The 17,096-nt window shown below is 44.5% G+C and overlaps 1 protein-coding gene across 1 annotated transcript in view; it reads right to left on the reverse strand.

The window, feature by feature from the left end:
- Positions 1-17,096, reverse strand: part of USP11 (ubiquitin specific peptidase 11) — a 368,572-nt gene that overhangs the window by 307,493 nt on the left and 43,983 nt on the right. Inside the window, exons 2-3 of the mRNA XM_069209659.1 lie at positions 5,326-5,435; positions 3,515-3,645 (exon numbers count right to left, since the gene is read on the reverse strand). Coding sequence (XP_069065760.1) covers positions 3,515-3,645; positions 5,326-5,435 — 241 coding nt within the window. The remainder of the gene's footprint in view (positions 1-3,514; positions 3,646-5,325; positions 5,436-17,096) is intronic.

A 17,096-nucleotide genomic window follows, 5' to 3' on the forward strand; every position in this document is an offset into this window, starting at 1 on the left:
GTTCAGCCGGACTGGTCACCCAGTCCTCACTGGCAGGCCTCTCTTCCGGATGATCGTTTCTCATTAAAGTGAATAGGGCACGTAAGACTGAAAAGCACCTTTGAACCCAGATCCTCCAGCGCCAACCGAGGTGGCCTGCTGGTGCCTTGGTCCTTGCCGCGTACTCACCGTAAGCCCAGGAAAAAAGTCCTGTAAGTCGCTGACAAGTGCCCGAATGCAGTATATGTTCCCACCATTGGATAACATTACAGTTCCAGTAATTACACTGTGTGGAATTTTAAAACCTACAAAAATTCAGTAGTTACACAATTCCGATGATCTAGGTCTCCAAGTTCATATAAAAGTGTTGTTTTTATAAATCGGTGTCAAATTTCTTTATTAAGTATTTTAATAACTGCCTTTATGTGTGCAACAAATGCTTAACCCTCTGATAAGCTTACCTGCTCGCCCAAATTACCTAAAAAAAAAGAGCATTTAGGTTATCATTTTTGCCTCTGTGAGACAACTGGGGTTTGCCTGGAATCCTTACACAGTGCACCTCGTTTTGGTCCACTATATAAAGAGCTTGCTTCCTAAAACCTAGTCATCTTTCAGATCATCTCCAATCCATGAGGTATTCATGAAGTCCAGAAAAGCTTTCTTCTTTCACCCAACATTGTAGGGGCCTAAACTGGCAGGACTCAACATTTAGTCTCCTACTCGCTATAGCAAGTCAGATTTTATGAGGGTGAGCTATTTTTTGGGCCTACTGACCATTTCTGGAGCGAAAGCTTGCGCTGGCAAAGAACATGGGTACTGTTCAGTCAGAAAGTGAATGTACACAAAAGGGGGACTTTAAATCTTGTTCCTATATTGTCAACATTTGCTGTGTGTTCAAAGACAGAGGTGAAATGTCAGCTTATGTCTCCTTACAAACTGATGCTTCTTTTATCCTGGAGATTGATGTTTACTTTTTTTTCTCTGACTGCTAAGATAAAGGATTTTGTAAAGTGAACTATTTGACAATCGTTATGAAACAAAAGGCAGTAACATGTCAGTATTTATTCTAACATACAGCATTTAAACAGCTCGTAAACGATTCATACAAATATTTCAAAGTATATCAACCAATTGGAAAAAAAACATTTTGGTAGTTCAATGTGTGGTAGAAACAAACATTTTAACAAGAGCAAAACAAATCAGCAAATTACAATTGGTGAGGATCAAATATTTGAAGAAACTCAAATTCCTACACAATATTTGTATATTATCAGTAAAACTGCACGACAGTGGGAATGCCTGTGGCCCAATGTCATTTGCAGTCAGCCCAACATGCTTTAGTGATATAATTATTAAAAGGGGGAGGTTTTTAAACATGAACTGAGAAAACTTCCTTCCCCACTATGATGGCAATGCTGTTAGTGAACTAAGAGGTAAGTCAGGGGTCATTTGTACCATATAGGTGCGCTAGATTTGCATTATACTAGAGCAAACGTGTAGTCTGCTCTACAAAAAAACCTCTTTTGTTTGATTTATTAGACATACTGAACTCACATATTTGATAAAGAAGAAAAAGACGTCTTAGTGAAATACAATATTTGCCCAGGGTCACACAATTTGAGAACAGTTTATAGGTCACAAGAGAGCAATACAGTTAGGTGATGTAGATTATTTGAGTCAATAGACCTGCAGGTCTGGTAATATTTTTATGAATTTGCAGCCTGCCTGATCAGCAATCACTTTCTAAGACTTACCTGAAGATTCCTGCTAACCTCATAACAAAATAAGCATCCTAGTACACCAGACTATTCCACATTAACTCAGATGGATAACCTTCAGACTGTTTATCACTCTGGAAGACTGCTTACTACCTCACGGCACATAGTACCTCCTTTAACACTCGTTCTATGGAGTGCCTAACCTTTTTCACCGGCTGTCTGCTTTCACTTGTACTTTATAGGATTTATGAGGACAATCCTAGTCCTGTAGTAGGGGATTGTGCATCTTCAAATGAATATATCTCACACAACACAATACTTTAGTAAGAACAGAACACTGTCACAGCAAAATAAAGTATACACTCTGCTTCACAACTATGCCATACTGGCTATTGAAGGCTGTGCTGTTTTCACACAATGTGCAAACTCTTGGGCAACCTACGAATGGGCACCAGCTATAGGTATCCATATTAAGGATAACCCAGATCTTAGCTTATTGCTAGTCAGAAGTAAGTACACCATTCTGGCCCTCCTAATGCAGCTCCTAAGGATAATCTACCTCTGCTGGTGCTTGCCAGGACCAGTATTACCGACCCTTTCAACCTGATATTTTATTTTCCTTTTAACAGGAATTCTGTAAGCAGTGTTAAGTAAAACCAAAGCTGAGGGTCTCTCTGCAACAAACCAAATAGGGTAAGATTTTCTTAAGGCTCTGTGCATTCTGGAATTTCAAACAACAATAGATCCTCAAATTAGTAGCTCTATGCAAGCTGAATGTATGCTTCACTGACCAAGCTCAAGTAAATTTTGCCAATTTTACTCCCTATTGTCTTCACCTCAACTTCTGGCAATTTCAATTCTGCTTGGCATGCAAATAAGCATATACACTCAGAGTGCAAGAGTGCACTAAGATTTGCCAGTCTGTGTACGGAGGGACAGAAATTAGGTCATTTTAGAAGTTTGCCTTCGCTGCAACGTGCGAATGACACTCCTTCCTACTCTTAGTCGCACCCTGACCTGGCTGTAGATGCTATGCAATTGTCTCCGTCTTGCTACTCATGTAAGAGTTGTTACAGGTCTTTTTGGACTACCCTCAGAATAAACAACTGCCAGACCTCTCATACTCCAGTCTCAGGAACTTTTCACATGTTCTCTACAGAGTTCCCATCAGTCAACATGTTTACTTAAATCTGCTCCCTAGGCTGTAAGGGAGCGTTTTTGCTTAGTGGGTTCAGCTGTTGATCTTGCTTTCCAATGGGTGTCTGTGTCTCCCTCCCTAATTGTCTAGAGCTTATTGTCCCCAGTGGTTTGAGCAGGGCATTCTTCATTCCTAGGAAGGGCTTTCCTTAATGCCTTCACAGCACATTGATGGTAAGTTCCCAGGGGTGTACTTCTCCTAATCCAAGTCTCAGAGGCGCAGGTCTCTGTGCAGCCACCATATCTCTTTGTCTTAGCTGATTGCAGGTAAGTGTTAGCAGTCAAAGGTCAAAGTTCCTCATAATGCAACCAGGTTGAAGACTTTCCTTTACTACTATTGCAGCCTTCCAATCTTCACATTCTGTGCAGAGTAATACAGAAAATGGGCAACATTCACTGGCTTTAAGCGCCCCAAAGAATTTGCAGGTTTTCCAAACCAATTCCAAAGATAAAAATAAAAATTATGCTATGGTTCTGTTTCCAATGCTGCCTCCTGAAGAAACACATTCAGCTACTGCTTTTGGTTTTAGTTCTGTTTACAGCACATAACTAGCTTTACTTGATGGAACTCCGGTCTTGTACAAAATAGCACTGCAGACACTGTTGGCACTACAACTCACCGTGCGCTCAATGGCAGGCTGATTTTTCTCCAATCCATACCAGCTGACCAACTTTTGCCAGACCTCTGCAGGCACCAAGACATAGTCCTCATCTTCCACCAGTTTTTCTTTAAGTCGGTGAGTCTCCAAATCTGATTAGGAGGAAGAAAATTAGAGAATGTTGGGGATAATGTTAAGGACTTAATGACCACATTCAGCCCTATGTTATGCCCTATAACATTCTTTTCACAGTTATCCAACTGCATTTGGATCCAAAAACACCAACCCTATTACAATGAACCATGTAGAGACATCTCTCTTCACACCTGGTGAGAGAGCGCTAAGCTGCAGCATCAGGTTTTATGCACAGTCTAGTCCGCAGAAGCTGGGATTACTTTGAGATGCTTGCATCCAACCCACTAAGTACCCACTTTTTAACAGGTTAAAAATAAGCCTAATGAGTAGACCAGAGGCACAGGTGTGTCTTTTTGTTATAGTCAGCGGTTCAAGAAAATATTCAGTACATACTGGCCAGTTACCTCAATGCTCCAACTTTTGAATCCTCAGACATTTATAACTGTATTGAACTAATACAGGAATTCTCTACAAACAAGGATATAGTAGGGGTGCCACAAAAGCAAATTTAGGAAAGACACACTACTGGCAAACCACTCACTAGTGGCAAAGCTGAACGCCCACCAGCAACAGGAAAACTGACTCACCCGATTCTTAAGTAACAAAGGCACATTAATGTTTTAAATGTACGAGGATATTGCACGATCGTCTAGCACTGGTTCTTTGGTGAATTCCCCTTAACCAATGCACTGTGCTGCAAGGAGAAGACAAGAACGTACTCCCAACATTCTAAATAAAAAAAATTAAAAAGAATTGTGCCAGGATGCGTATTTTAAAACAGCTCAGCTAATCTGCAGTTCCCTACTTATAGTAGGTTGCATTTATTTTTTCCTTTATGTTTGTAAAACACCTATATAATTTTTTGTATTTTTTCTTTAAATGGTAAAGGATTTTTTATTCCCCATAAATTTACATAAACTGCTCTGGCTTCGCTGTGTAACAGGAGACATGGTTCCTGTTTTACAGTCTGGACCCCCAGGCAGAGAGACAACAGACTGACGCAGGCACATAATAAGCATGACTGACGGAAGGCATAAGCTCCATCAAATTAATCTCATGCCTAGCGACCTGAATCTAGACACTTTTCTAGTGCTGAAGTGTGAAAACCAAGCAAAACCCTTGTTTGGGCATCTGACAATCTTTTTTCACAAACATTTAAGGACAGCATTCCTTGCTGGCCTGAAAAACAAACGCCCGAAGGAGAAAAACACTCACAGGCCTTGCTACAAAGACAAACAAAACCTCCTTTTAGAGCCTCAGATTTAAGCTTAAAAACTCTGCAGACATGGGTTGGAAACTACACTGGAGTTGAGGTGGGGAGCTGACACAAAACATGAAAAAAACTGTTTTTACAGCAAAACTTCGAAATATACAAATGAAATTAAATCTGCATCATTCCAGTTATAAAAGGGTTTTACATGTACCCTGAAATGTTCCACGAATGAACAAGTGCTCCACCATATCTGTACATGAACCGTTCCTATAAACATACAGAATAATAAATTAATTCCCAAAACAGAAGATGCACCTTGCCAGTCTGTCGCCAAGCTATCATTTGATGCAATAAATTTAAAAGCACCTAGATTGAACCTGAAGCCCCAGAGAAGCTGGCACACTCTATGAAAGTGTATGCAGGGATTGCGATGTTTGAAGCACTGAAAAGAATATACTTGATACCCCACATCCCACCCCATTACCATCAAAGAGCTCAATGTTGTTAATGTGCCCAGGGAAAGTGCTGGAGTTCTGATCACCCGAGTCCACATAGGTCTTCCACTGCTGGTACCACCGGTAATCCAACAAATACCTGCAGAGAAGCAAAGAGCAAAAAATATTAAAGGAAGTGCTTGATCTTCTCGCGAAGGCAGAGAACAGTGATTCATCAGCATTGAGTGCAGTTGTTTTGACTGAGGAAATACCAGACATTACTTTTTTGTCTCCATTTACTTATGTAAGTGCCTTTTCATGTCACACCTGACAATCGAAAACATTTGAGTACTCTGGGCAAGGTTTTCAACTTAAACTTTTAGGGTGCTGCACAAACATCAGAAAGACTAAGGGCAATCCTTTTACTGTCCTGCATGCTGCAGATACCATGGGAACCTGGAGTTACAGTGTCACATGTATACTAGCATAAATATACTGCAACCACCTGTTTGAGATAAAAGGTAATATAGGATTCAGTAAAACAAAAAATTAAAGCAGTATATCACACACAAAGTTACTTCGAAACTTCCTAGGTAGGCTGGGTAAAAATAAGTAAATGAAATCAAAATGTGCAAAACTTAAAATAGAGCCACTTGACTGGGATCCTTTAATAAGTACGTTATATTCCAAGATGAGATTGCCTGATCTAACCCCAAAACAAAATATCGCTTCAAACTATTGGTTTTGCCAGTGTGTTTTAGCCATGTTATACATGAGCGCTGGTGCTATTTAACATGGCTAAAAATTAATGGCGCAGAGGAGAGAAGTGTGGAGCGCTGTACAGTTGAATGGAGACGCGTAGAGTGGCATAGACTGTTGTGAATTAGAGTGAGACTGAAAACGAGTGACAGGGAGGGATGGGGAAGGGGAAACTCCGAAAAGGAAGGGCATAACCTTTCCCCACAATATTCAGCACCAAGAGTCTGATGTGATTAACTCCCATTTGTGGAGAAAATGAGATAACCTCCCCCCACGGGAGAAACATGATGTAAAATGGAGAGAAAACTAGGGCTGCTTTCCTTGGTGGGCTCCCCCAGAAGAAGATAAAGTGGAAGGCTGCTGAGCGGCTCCTCGCATCCTAACCCTCCCCCGACCTCTATAAGATCTGTAGCGAGAATGTTGGCAGGCTGCTGAACGCTGGCTTGCGGCCTTCCATGGAACGAAGACCCCTAGCCAAAAAACCCTGAACCTTCGAAAAGACCTAAAAAGGGTGTGGGGGCGAGGAAGCTTGGAACTCCAAATACCTTGCAGTAGCCCTGCTGTCTTTAAATCGTTCCAAAGCTGAGTCTGCTTTGGACCAGAACAACATCTCGCCATCAAAAGGAAGGTCCATAAGAGTAGCCTGAACATCCGTGGAGAAACCAGAAGCCTTGAGCCAGGCATGCCTCCTGGTTGCCACTGAAGTGCCATTGCCCTGGCAACCCAATCTGCGGTATCCAAGCCAGGTTGAATAATCTGCTTGGCTGACACTTGACTGTCCAACAGGAGTTAATCAAACCGTCCCTGCACATCCTGAGGCAATCTTGGCACAAGTCCATCAGGGCATGGATATACCCCCGCAGTACATATGTAGCATTGAGAGACTTCAAGGCCATGCTCCACAAGGAGAAGACCTTTTTTAGCTGCTTACTCCATACGCTTAGACTCCCTATCTGAAGGAGTCGCAGGTAACGAACCAGGAGCAGACCTCACAGAACAAGAGACTTGCACCACCAACCTGTCTGGCGTTGGATGATGTGACAAAAACTGCAGATCCCCTGGAGCAACTTTGTACCTCCTAGCCACAGTCCTGGAAACTGCTGGAGTGGTGACAGGCTTCCTCCAAATGTCCACAATGGGCTCAGTAAGGGCATCATTAACCCCTTCGCTGCCAGGCCTTTTCCCCCCTCAGGTGCCAGGCCTTTTTTTGGCTATTTGGGACAGGGCACGCTTAGGTCCTCATAACTTTTTGGCCACATAAGCTACCCACGCCAAATTTGAGTCCTTTTTTTCCAACATCCAAGGCATTCTAGAGGTACCCAGAATTTGTGGGTTCCCATGAAGGAGACCAAGAAATTAGCCAAAATACAGTAAAAATGTTGTTTAAAAAAAAAAAAAAAAAAAAAATTGGAAAAAAGGCCTGCAGAAGAAGGCTTCTGGTTTGTTCCCTAAAATTGACTTCAACAAAGGGTTTGCAGTGCTAAAATCACCAGCTTCCCAGCTTTCAGGAACAGGCAGACTTGAATAATAAAACCAAATTTTTCAACACAATTTTGGCATTTTACTGGGACATACCCCATTTTTACGAATTGTTGTGCTTTCAGCCTCCTTCCAGTCAGTGACAGAAATGGGTGTGAGACCAATGCCGGATCCCAGAAACCTAAACATTTCTGAAAAGTAGACAAAATTCTGAATTCAGCAATAGGTAATTTGTGTAGATCCTATAAGGGTTTCCTACAGAAAATAACAACTGAAATAAAACAATATTGAAATTGAGATGAAAAAACAGCAATTTTTCTCTTCGTTTTACTCTAACTTTTTCCTGCAATGTCAGATTTTTTAAAGCAATATACCGTTACATCTGCTGGACTCTTCTGGTTGCGGGATATATAGGGCTTGTAGGTTCATCAAGAACCCTAGGTACCCAGAGCAAATAAATGAGCTGCACCTTGCAGTGGGTTTTCATTCTATACCGGGTATACAGCAATTCATTTGCTGAAATATAAAGAGTGAAAAATAGGTATCAAGAAAACCTTTGTATTTCCAAAATGGGCCCAAGATAAGGTGTTGAGGAGCAGTGGTTATCTGCACATCTCTGAATTCTGGGGTGCCCATACTAGCATGTGAATTACAGGGCATTTCTCAAATAGATGTCTTTTGTACACACGGTCTTATATTTGGAAGGAAAATATGTAGAGAAAGACAAGGGGCAATAACACTTGTTTTGCTATTCGATGTTCCCCCAAGTCTCCTGATAAAAATTGTACCTCACTTGTGTGGGTAGGCCTAGCGCCCGCGACAGGAAGTGCCCCAAAACACAACGTGGACACATCAAATTTTATCACAGAAAACAGAGCTGTTTTTTGCAAAGTGCCTACCTGTGGATTATGGCCTCTAGCTCAGCCGGCACCTCGGGAAACCTACCAAAGCTGTGCATTTTTGAAAACTAGAGACCTAGGGGAATCAAAGATGGGGTGACTTGTGGGGCTCTCACCAGGTTCTGTTACCCAGAATCCTTTGCAAACCTCAAAATGTGGCTAAAAAAAACACTTTTTCCTCACATTTCGGTGACAAAGTTCTGGAATCTGAGAGGAGCCACAAATTTCCTTCCACACAGTGTTCCCCCAAGTCTCCCAATAAAAATGGTACCTCACTTGTGTGGGTAGGCCTTCTGCTCGCAACAGGAAATGCCCCAAAACACTATCTGGACATCAAAATTATCAAATAGAAATCTACCTGTTTTTGCGGGGGCACCTGCGTTTTTGGTCCTGGGCTCAGCAGCCTTCTATGGAAACCTACCAAACCCAGACATTTCTGAAAACTAGACACCAGAGGGATTCAAGGGAGGTGTGACTTGCGTGAATCCTCAGCAAACCTCAAATTTAGCTAAAAAAAAAAAAAATTACATTTGTTTCCACATTTCTGTGTGGGATCACTGTACCGGGACAAATTTCCTACCACCCAACGTTCCCCTTCGTCTCCCGGTACAAATTATACCTCACTTGTGTAGGTGGGCCAAGTGTTTGTGACAGGGAAGAGCCAAAAACACATTGAAATTGAGGGGGAACCAAAGTGGGTCCAAAAGGGCAGTTTGAAACAAAACATTTTTAGGCTGACAAGTGCAGCAGAAATTTTATCGGTATAGATGAGACAATGCTGGGTGGTAGGAATTTTGTAGATTCCTGCAGATTCCGGAAGGTTCCATCACAAAAATGTGAGAAAAATGTGTGCTTTCCAGCAAAGTTGCAGGTTTGCAGGGCATTGTGGGTAAGGAAATGGTGCGGTGTGCATGTGAAGCACACCACCCTGGAATCAGCTAGATATTTAGTTTTCAGATGTGTCTAGGTCTTGTGGATTTTTCTACATGGCAGCGTCCCAAAGTAAAAAAAAAAAAAAATTTTTTTAAAAGTGCAGCCCTCACCATTCCAAGTGGGATGATTTTGAGTTACCAAGCTTTCATGGCCCAAATGTAAAACAAAAACCAAAAAAATCAAATGTCTTCTTGCTTGCCATGGGATAAGATGTTTTAGTGTGCGGGGGGGAGAGCGGAATGACTGTTAGCCCCTTAGGTTCGGGTGAGGTCATAACCAGGCCCATACTGGTTGGTAGTCACCACCCCACAATTTTTTTATTTCATGGCATCTAGTAGACTTTCTGCCCCCCCGGGGTGTGGATCGGGGTAATGCCCCATCTTCCCAGTGGTGGGTAGAACAACTTTGGCCCCATTTATTTGGGGCGTGGGTATGGCCATAACCCCACCCTCTTATTTTGAAAAAAAAATCTTCCCCGGTCTCTGGTGAGCTTTCTGCCCCCGACGGGAGGCGACCTCTGTTGAGGTCAGAATGCGATTGCGTGCTGAAGCCATCAGACGTCACTGTGAGGGGGGGGGGGGGGGGGGGGGGGGTAAGTCGGGGGTGAAAGGGGAAGCGATTCCCCTTTCATCCCCGACAAGGGGGGGGGGGGGGGTGAGCTGGGGGGCCACAGGGAGCGCTAGCGCTTTCCCCGTGGGCCCGGTGCAGGACGAGGTGGTCTCGTCCCAGGCACACGGAAACTGTGTGTAGGGACGAGACCACCTCGTCAAAGGCACCACAGGGGTTAAAAGAGAGGAGAGGCTCAGATGACGTAGCAGATGGATGTAACACCTCAGTTAAAATGTTTCTCTTTCACTCCAATGCCGGCAAAGGAAGGTCCAAAAACTCAGCAGCCTTTCTTATTACACTGTGGTAAGAAGCCGCCTCCACTGTGAGCTCACAAGGGGATGAGAAATCCCACTTAGGGGGGATGTATCTAAGCCACTTGCAGAGTCTAGGCCCTGAAATTCACCAGTAGGCTCCAGAATTTCGCCTTCCTCCCAACAGCTGTTGCTGATACTCCTGCTCCTCCAAGAGCCTCAAGGCCCTTCTCCTCGACCTCAGTCTAGACTCCAAACGCGGTGTCGACAGAGAATTGGCCAACGTCGTCGACGCCCGTTTCAGAGCAGATGGATGCTCCGGTGGAGAGGATGGAGAGACACTGTGGGTCGAATGGGATCCATCCGCACCGACATTGATTCCATCAGCAGCATCATCCGAGGTGGCGAAGTAATCGGCGCCGAACCAGCACCTTCACCCAGATAGAAGGGTACAAACGGAGCCTGTTTGTACAGCGCCGGAGAACCCAGTGTGAATGCTAACAGACCCATGGGACCTGCAGGCGCACCATCGGGGGCCATAGCTCTGTTAAAAATGCTGAACATAATATTGAGGAACGCTGATGGATCCGCTCCCGGAGCCAGGAAGGCAGGAAACCTCTGCTCCTCCTGATGCTCCTAAACCAACTCCGATGCCTGCACACCCGACTCGTGACCATGAGTGGACACAGGAGAAAACTGAGCCGCAGGGCTCACCGGGGACTTGGAGACCTCTATCAAAGTTGGCGCCGGAGAATCCTGTGGACTCAGAGGTGGAGGAGCCACCATAGGACTGATCTTCCACGCCGCATGGCGCCATCTCGGAGGTGACAGAGACCGATCCCTGGAAGAACGGTGTCAAGATTCGTGACTGCATCGCTTCTTACGCGACCTCGAGGACTTATGCGATGAAGTATCCCTCTTCTTTGATCTTCGATGACCCCTTTTCTCCTTCTTAGCTTTCCCCAAGAAGAGCTTAGCCTCTCTCTCCTTCAAGGCCTTCAGGTTCATCTGCTGGCAGGACACGCATCCCTCTACGTCGTGGTCCGAACTCAGGCACCACAAACAATTCTCATAAGGATCCGTCACCGACATGTAACCCCCACACTTATAATAAGGCTTAAATCCAGATTTTTTCAGCGGAGACATTGTATCGCTCAATAACAATATCTGGAAACACAAACCATTCAAGAGCTAAGACAAAAACTTTAGCGACGAAGGTGCGGAAAAAAGGGAGCTGAAGTCAGCACGCCGGCGAGGACTTATTGCCACAATGACGTCAGACTAAGTCGCATGCGGAGCCATGCAATTATGACATCCTCGTCGAAGTGGGGAGCTAGGAAGAAAATTTCAGTTGAATGCTGGTGCAAAGGGAGAATTAATAAATTGAGGAATCCACAGGTAGTTGTATTCATCAGAAAAATCCAACGTGAAACAAAGTATACATTTAAAAAAAAAGAAAATGCAGACAATGTTCTGAAAAGAACAGCAGAAAAAAAACTTTGACGGACCAATTGTGTATGACTCAATAAGGCAGCTTTCAGAAACCTTAAATTAGCAGGTTGCACATGGTAAAAGGGGTATCATTAAATCCTTTCTTCTTAAAACGCTTGCCTGGAATGGTATTTTCAGTTGGGAACAGGGTATCTCTACCCCCTCAGCCAGACAAAGAATTCTCCCATACTCCTCAGCCCCGATGTCTACTTAAAGTGCTCCCCCTTCTCCCGGTTCCAAACCACCCATTCGAGTATTGTCTTGGGACCATAAGTGTCCCTACCCTGCTGTGGCGCTTCTACATATTCTCTGGGATAAGAAATGGAGACACAAGGGTACTCATATACATCAAACAAACTTCTACAATAAAAGCTCAATCTCTGCCATTTCCCTCACCAACCCTGCAATGGCCTGAGGTGTTCTACGAGCACTAAGACTCCTGTCCTGGCCCTTACTTCCTAGAAATATTCTTTAGATGTTACTCGCAATGTCAATAGCTGAAGGTCAAGAGAGTCAGTTTGGCCATGGAAGGCTACAAGATGAGATTCATGCATTTAAATTATCCTGTCACCTATCTCCATCAACAGACTAACAAACAACCCTTACAAAGAAACTGAAGAATACAGGACAGCAGAATTTGAGGGCAAGGGCACCGACCACCTCTGCCTAGAACCTACAATATATTACATAACACCATACAAGACTAGTCTTCATTATGCAGACCTTCCCAAACCACATCCTGCAACATATAGCAGTAGGTAGCAACACCTATACCACACAATAAGATTCTAACCTCTGTAGCACCAAACAACTCCACACCTTATGCCGTATGGTTTCTGTAACTCTAATTAATTCAGGGAGGAAGAGTGCTCCCTGATATTAAATTATATTTCAGAGCAACCCTTGGACTATATTGGATTAATCTCCTTAGTGACAGTGCTCGTGGACACTACTAATTTTATTCAGAAGCAGACAGCAGATACTCAGCTAAATTCAAGACAGCTCATGAATGTCTTTGGCCTAATCCAGGAAAATGCTGAGACGCGCTGTGACATCATCAGAAGCCACCAGCCCAGAGCCTGCGAGGTGGATTGTTGGCCGTTACTCATCGGCTATCCCAAGCGGCTGATCTGAACAGAGCATGGAAATCGCAGAAGCTGGGAGTCTGTTCGGGACGTCGACCACTAGCCGTTCTGTCAGCCGCATCTCTGATGAGTCGCCGAAGCCGCAGTGAGGTGTGTTTGGTGCCGGGTGGCGCAGAGTCAGCTGGCCGGTTGCCACGGTGGAGGTCAGAGGTTGGAGGCAGAAGTGGGCATGGTTCAGTGTCCTCCTGTCCCTTGGCACCCCCAACCCTCCTCCCATAGGGGTCTTTGCAGAGGAGACTGCGCCTCACGACAAGGAGGGCCCGATGACTACCGGCTCTGCTGGAGGACTGCAGGACGCTGCCCCCCCCGCCACTAGAAAGGACCGTGCAACACATCACAAGGCAGCCCCTCAGTAGGGTACTATGTTGCAGATCTGCAGGCCAGGAGACCAAGACTTTTAGCCAACAGGGCGCCGCCACAGTCAGGCGGCTCTCCCCAATACAACGTGGGCATTGAGGGAGTCGTTCCAGCTACATAGGCCATGCAGTAGGCTTGTGCTGGCGCAGCCTGCCGTACTAAGAAAGCAGCAACCTCAGTCTCGGACAGGGAGGCCCCTGTCCACAAGCTTCTGATCCGAAAGGGCCCGTTTGGTTTGTGTTTGCGGTGCCCTTCCCAGCGCAACCTATCCCCGGAGAAGGCGCGTTCTGCGCACCAAACACTTCAGGCTGCCAACATTGGGAGCCACACATCCGGAAAAGAGTTAAAAACTTACTGGGAGGCTCAGGTGACCCACCAGGCTCTCCAGAGCAACTGAGGGGAGATATCCTACAGGAAAGGTCAACAGTGCCAAGGCAACTAAAGCGAACACGGACCACTCATGGTGTGACTTGTTGCCTTTTTCTCAATTTCTCCTTGTACCTCTCATTAGCCTTGCACCTAAGGTATTGCCACCTTGATCATTAATATACCCCTGATCGGAATCTACAGCAGCGCATCTCTTCTTTGGCCGGATTGTCATCTGAGCTCCAAGCCTCAGCCTCCCAGCTGAATGATCTGCTCACCAAAATATTTTACAGACGCCTAAGGAAGCATCTGTAACTGTCTACTATAAGCATTGAAAAGGCACAATGACCACAAAAAACAGATGTGGTCATCTACTCCCGGGCAGGTATTGTTCCAAGACCAAATCCAACCCTCTCTGCAACAAAGGTGCAGTTGCCCGAGACTAAAATGTAGAAATCAATTTTTTTCTCTATGGGGCAAAGAGAAGGCTTCTACTGAGCCCTCAGAGTCTAGGCCGTCTGGCGGCAGGGGTCATATCTCCGCCGAGAGAACTAGAGAATCCTAGTTTCAGGAGTTAGCATGCATTAACGTCTCTGATGAAGCCATTCGGGATTCCTCCGCATTCCTAGTATCCTGCTTCCATACTGAGGCCCATGGTCCCTGCAAAGTTGCCTCGCCATCCTCCAGTGCCATCCTCCCTTCAGCTTGAATGTTTGCCTTTTCTGCTCCTTCAAGGGAGGACCTGCCCATTGGAGATGTGAAAGAAGCTCTCCCCCAAAGTACTGACTAGGAAAATCATTTGGATGACTTCACCCTTCCAGATCTGGACTTAGAATTATATAAAAGATCTGGTCCTCAACAGGGAGAGAATACTCTCCAGCCTTCTCCCCTGCCATTGTCCACGGGCTTGCAGCTCCTTAGCAGTACTCCTTCTAGCCATCCCTCAGTATGCTCACATCTCTCAGTGACTCCCGACTTGAGCTTAAATGTCAATCTCCTAAGTAATCCCCTGGATCAAATTGTAAAGTTTCTTCCTCTCTCCTTAGCCTAGAGAGACTTCTATCATCTATTCTAAATCTCGTAGAAAAAATTGTAGGGGGATCGGATTGTATCTTTGACACTGTTAAACCATACTAAAAAAACTAACTGCCAGCAAAGGAGGTAACTCCAATCACTCACATTACAATGAGAAGAAGTTTTAGCACAGCCTTGTATTGCAGAGAACATGGGTACTCATCCCGGGATCGACTTCTGCTCCCAGGCCGGTGAGCCTCAGGTTAAGATACTACCCACAAACTCAGTTTTTATCAAGAGCCCGGTAGACTATCAGATTTGTATTGAGTGATTTTTCACCAGGAAAAAGCCAGAACTTTGATCTCAAAAGTACTGCACAGGAAGTATTTCTGATTTTTAAAGCACGTCCAAAGGCAAGCATCGTGACCAGATAACCCTGTCTATCGAAGCAAAAGACAATGTGTCAAAAGAAAAATCACAAGAGGGCAAAAAAAAAAAAAAAAAAAAAAAATTGAAGGTTTTCTAAAAAAGGTCTGAGAAAGGTGTGTTTCTCTGAGGCTCCCCCTGTGCCTCAAGAACCTCTAAACCCCTGAGGTTCCTGTTCCACAACACCATACTGCAATCACTGAATCTCGAATAATCGCGCTCCTCTATGCTTCCCCTGTGAGCCAGACATGGATTGTCCAATCTTGAGCCAAAATACGCCTACATCACAGTCAAGTATGCTACCTCTAAATACCCTAGCAAACATGACTCAAACACTGGCTGGACCGGTCGCCACTCTCAAGAAGGGAGAAGAGTCTAAACCACGTGAACACTTTAGCTTTAGACTTTAAGCTTCTGTTTGACACAGACGTTTTCTTAAATGGATCTCATCTTCTAAAGTATTTTTTGGAGTCGCTTAGCCTAATTGAAAGCAATGATTTAGACTTGTATCTATGGAGGACTCTGGTTCTGGCCTCAAAACAAGAGCGTACCTTTACTCGAAATAGAAATACTCGAGATAGTCAACAACATTTTAAATAATTCTGAATGGCTACACTGTAAAGGTATTGATGTTGTCCCTGTTTTGAGCAAGGAGGGGAGCACACTAGCTGGTAAGAATTCACAGTCTCCCCTTGAAGGTGCTAGGAAGCACATGTCTATTCCACTACCCCTAAGTATCCCCGACAACCACACTCACGGTCGACAGGGTTTAAAAATCTCTCTAGGGAAATACGACAGGGAATTGTCACTTATGGACCCCGCCCCCCCGATGAGCCCACCCCAAGAATTAAGCGTCAACGCCCACTCTTGAATTGGTTATCGGCTGCGCTAAGCAGCTCCTCTGCAATATCCTGTCCAATAGCACCATCGCAGTAGCAATGAGCTCATTACTGTATACTGAAACATTGCTAGCATAAACAATAAGGAGGAAAAATTGAGTTTTTGAACACTCTAAACGCAGACATAATCTTCTTACAAGAAACTTGGTCCAATGTGGAGCTCGTGTGCAACAATAATTATTCTTTTTGCTGTAACGCTACCCCCTCAAAAAGAAGCCGTGCTAAGGGTAGCCTGCCTGCTGACTAATAGGCTTCACAGGCGTTACAAATGTTAGAGATCCCAGCAATTTGTTTGTGGCTATAATTTTATAGCGTGTTGGTGAAGGGTCTAATGGAGCTCCTCTGGCGTTGGTAAACTCCTATATTCCTCAGGAGCCCCCCATGATAGCCTCTTAGCTAAGATATTCCTTTTTATCAATGAGTTTTGCGAAAGGGAGACAGCGACTCAAATTATCATGGTTGGGGATTTAAACTATAAAATTTCAAACCAAGTCCTCTTACAATTCTGGGATGAGGAAAAAGAGGAAGCATTTGGGATTCCCACTTGTGTCTTTCCCCATAAAATTAGAACTGGTAAGCGTGGGAAGCTTTTCCTTGAGCACCTGAAGACGAGCGACTGTAGTATAGCAAATGTGGTAAACAGCTATCAGGTATTCTCCTTGGTACAGGACATAAAAGTGATAGAAACTGCACCCAGTGATCATAATACTCTAGTAGCTTTTATTAATCTGAAAGTTCTCCCGGCTGAACCCTGGAGGGTCAAAATCAAAATGTAATATTAAAACTGGCAGAGCGCATTGGACCTGCGACAGGGTTAAGGGGTTTGATGGGATTTGAGAGACCACCTCTGGCAATCTTGAAAACTGGGCAGGTAATGTTTTGGAGAAGTTTATGCAGTAGCTAATTACGAGCACCCGCCAGAAGGCCCAGAGCAAGCACATGGCCCATACTCTTACTGAACAGAGAAATCAATGCTCTTACCCGTAAACAATCAGGGCTCAAAAAAATCATAAATATGTTACTAGACCTGCAGGTCTGCTCGAAAAAACAGGCAGGTCAGGTAACTTAAACAATCTACTGGACCTAACTGTAATGTACTTGACCCGTAAACGGGTCTCAAATTGCGTGATCCCAGGCAAATGGTTATCGAGTCGCTTTTTTCTTAATTCTCACATATGATTGCACCTTCAAAT

The sequence above is a fragment of the Pleurodeles waltl genome, chromosome 10, assembly GCF_031143425.1.
Source record: "Pleurodeles waltl isolate 20211129_DDA chromosome 10, aPleWal1.hap1.20221129, whole genome shotgun sequence".
Lineage (NCBI taxonomy): Eukaryota > Metazoa > Chordata > Amphibia > Caudata > Salamandridae > Pleurodeles > Pleurodeles waltl.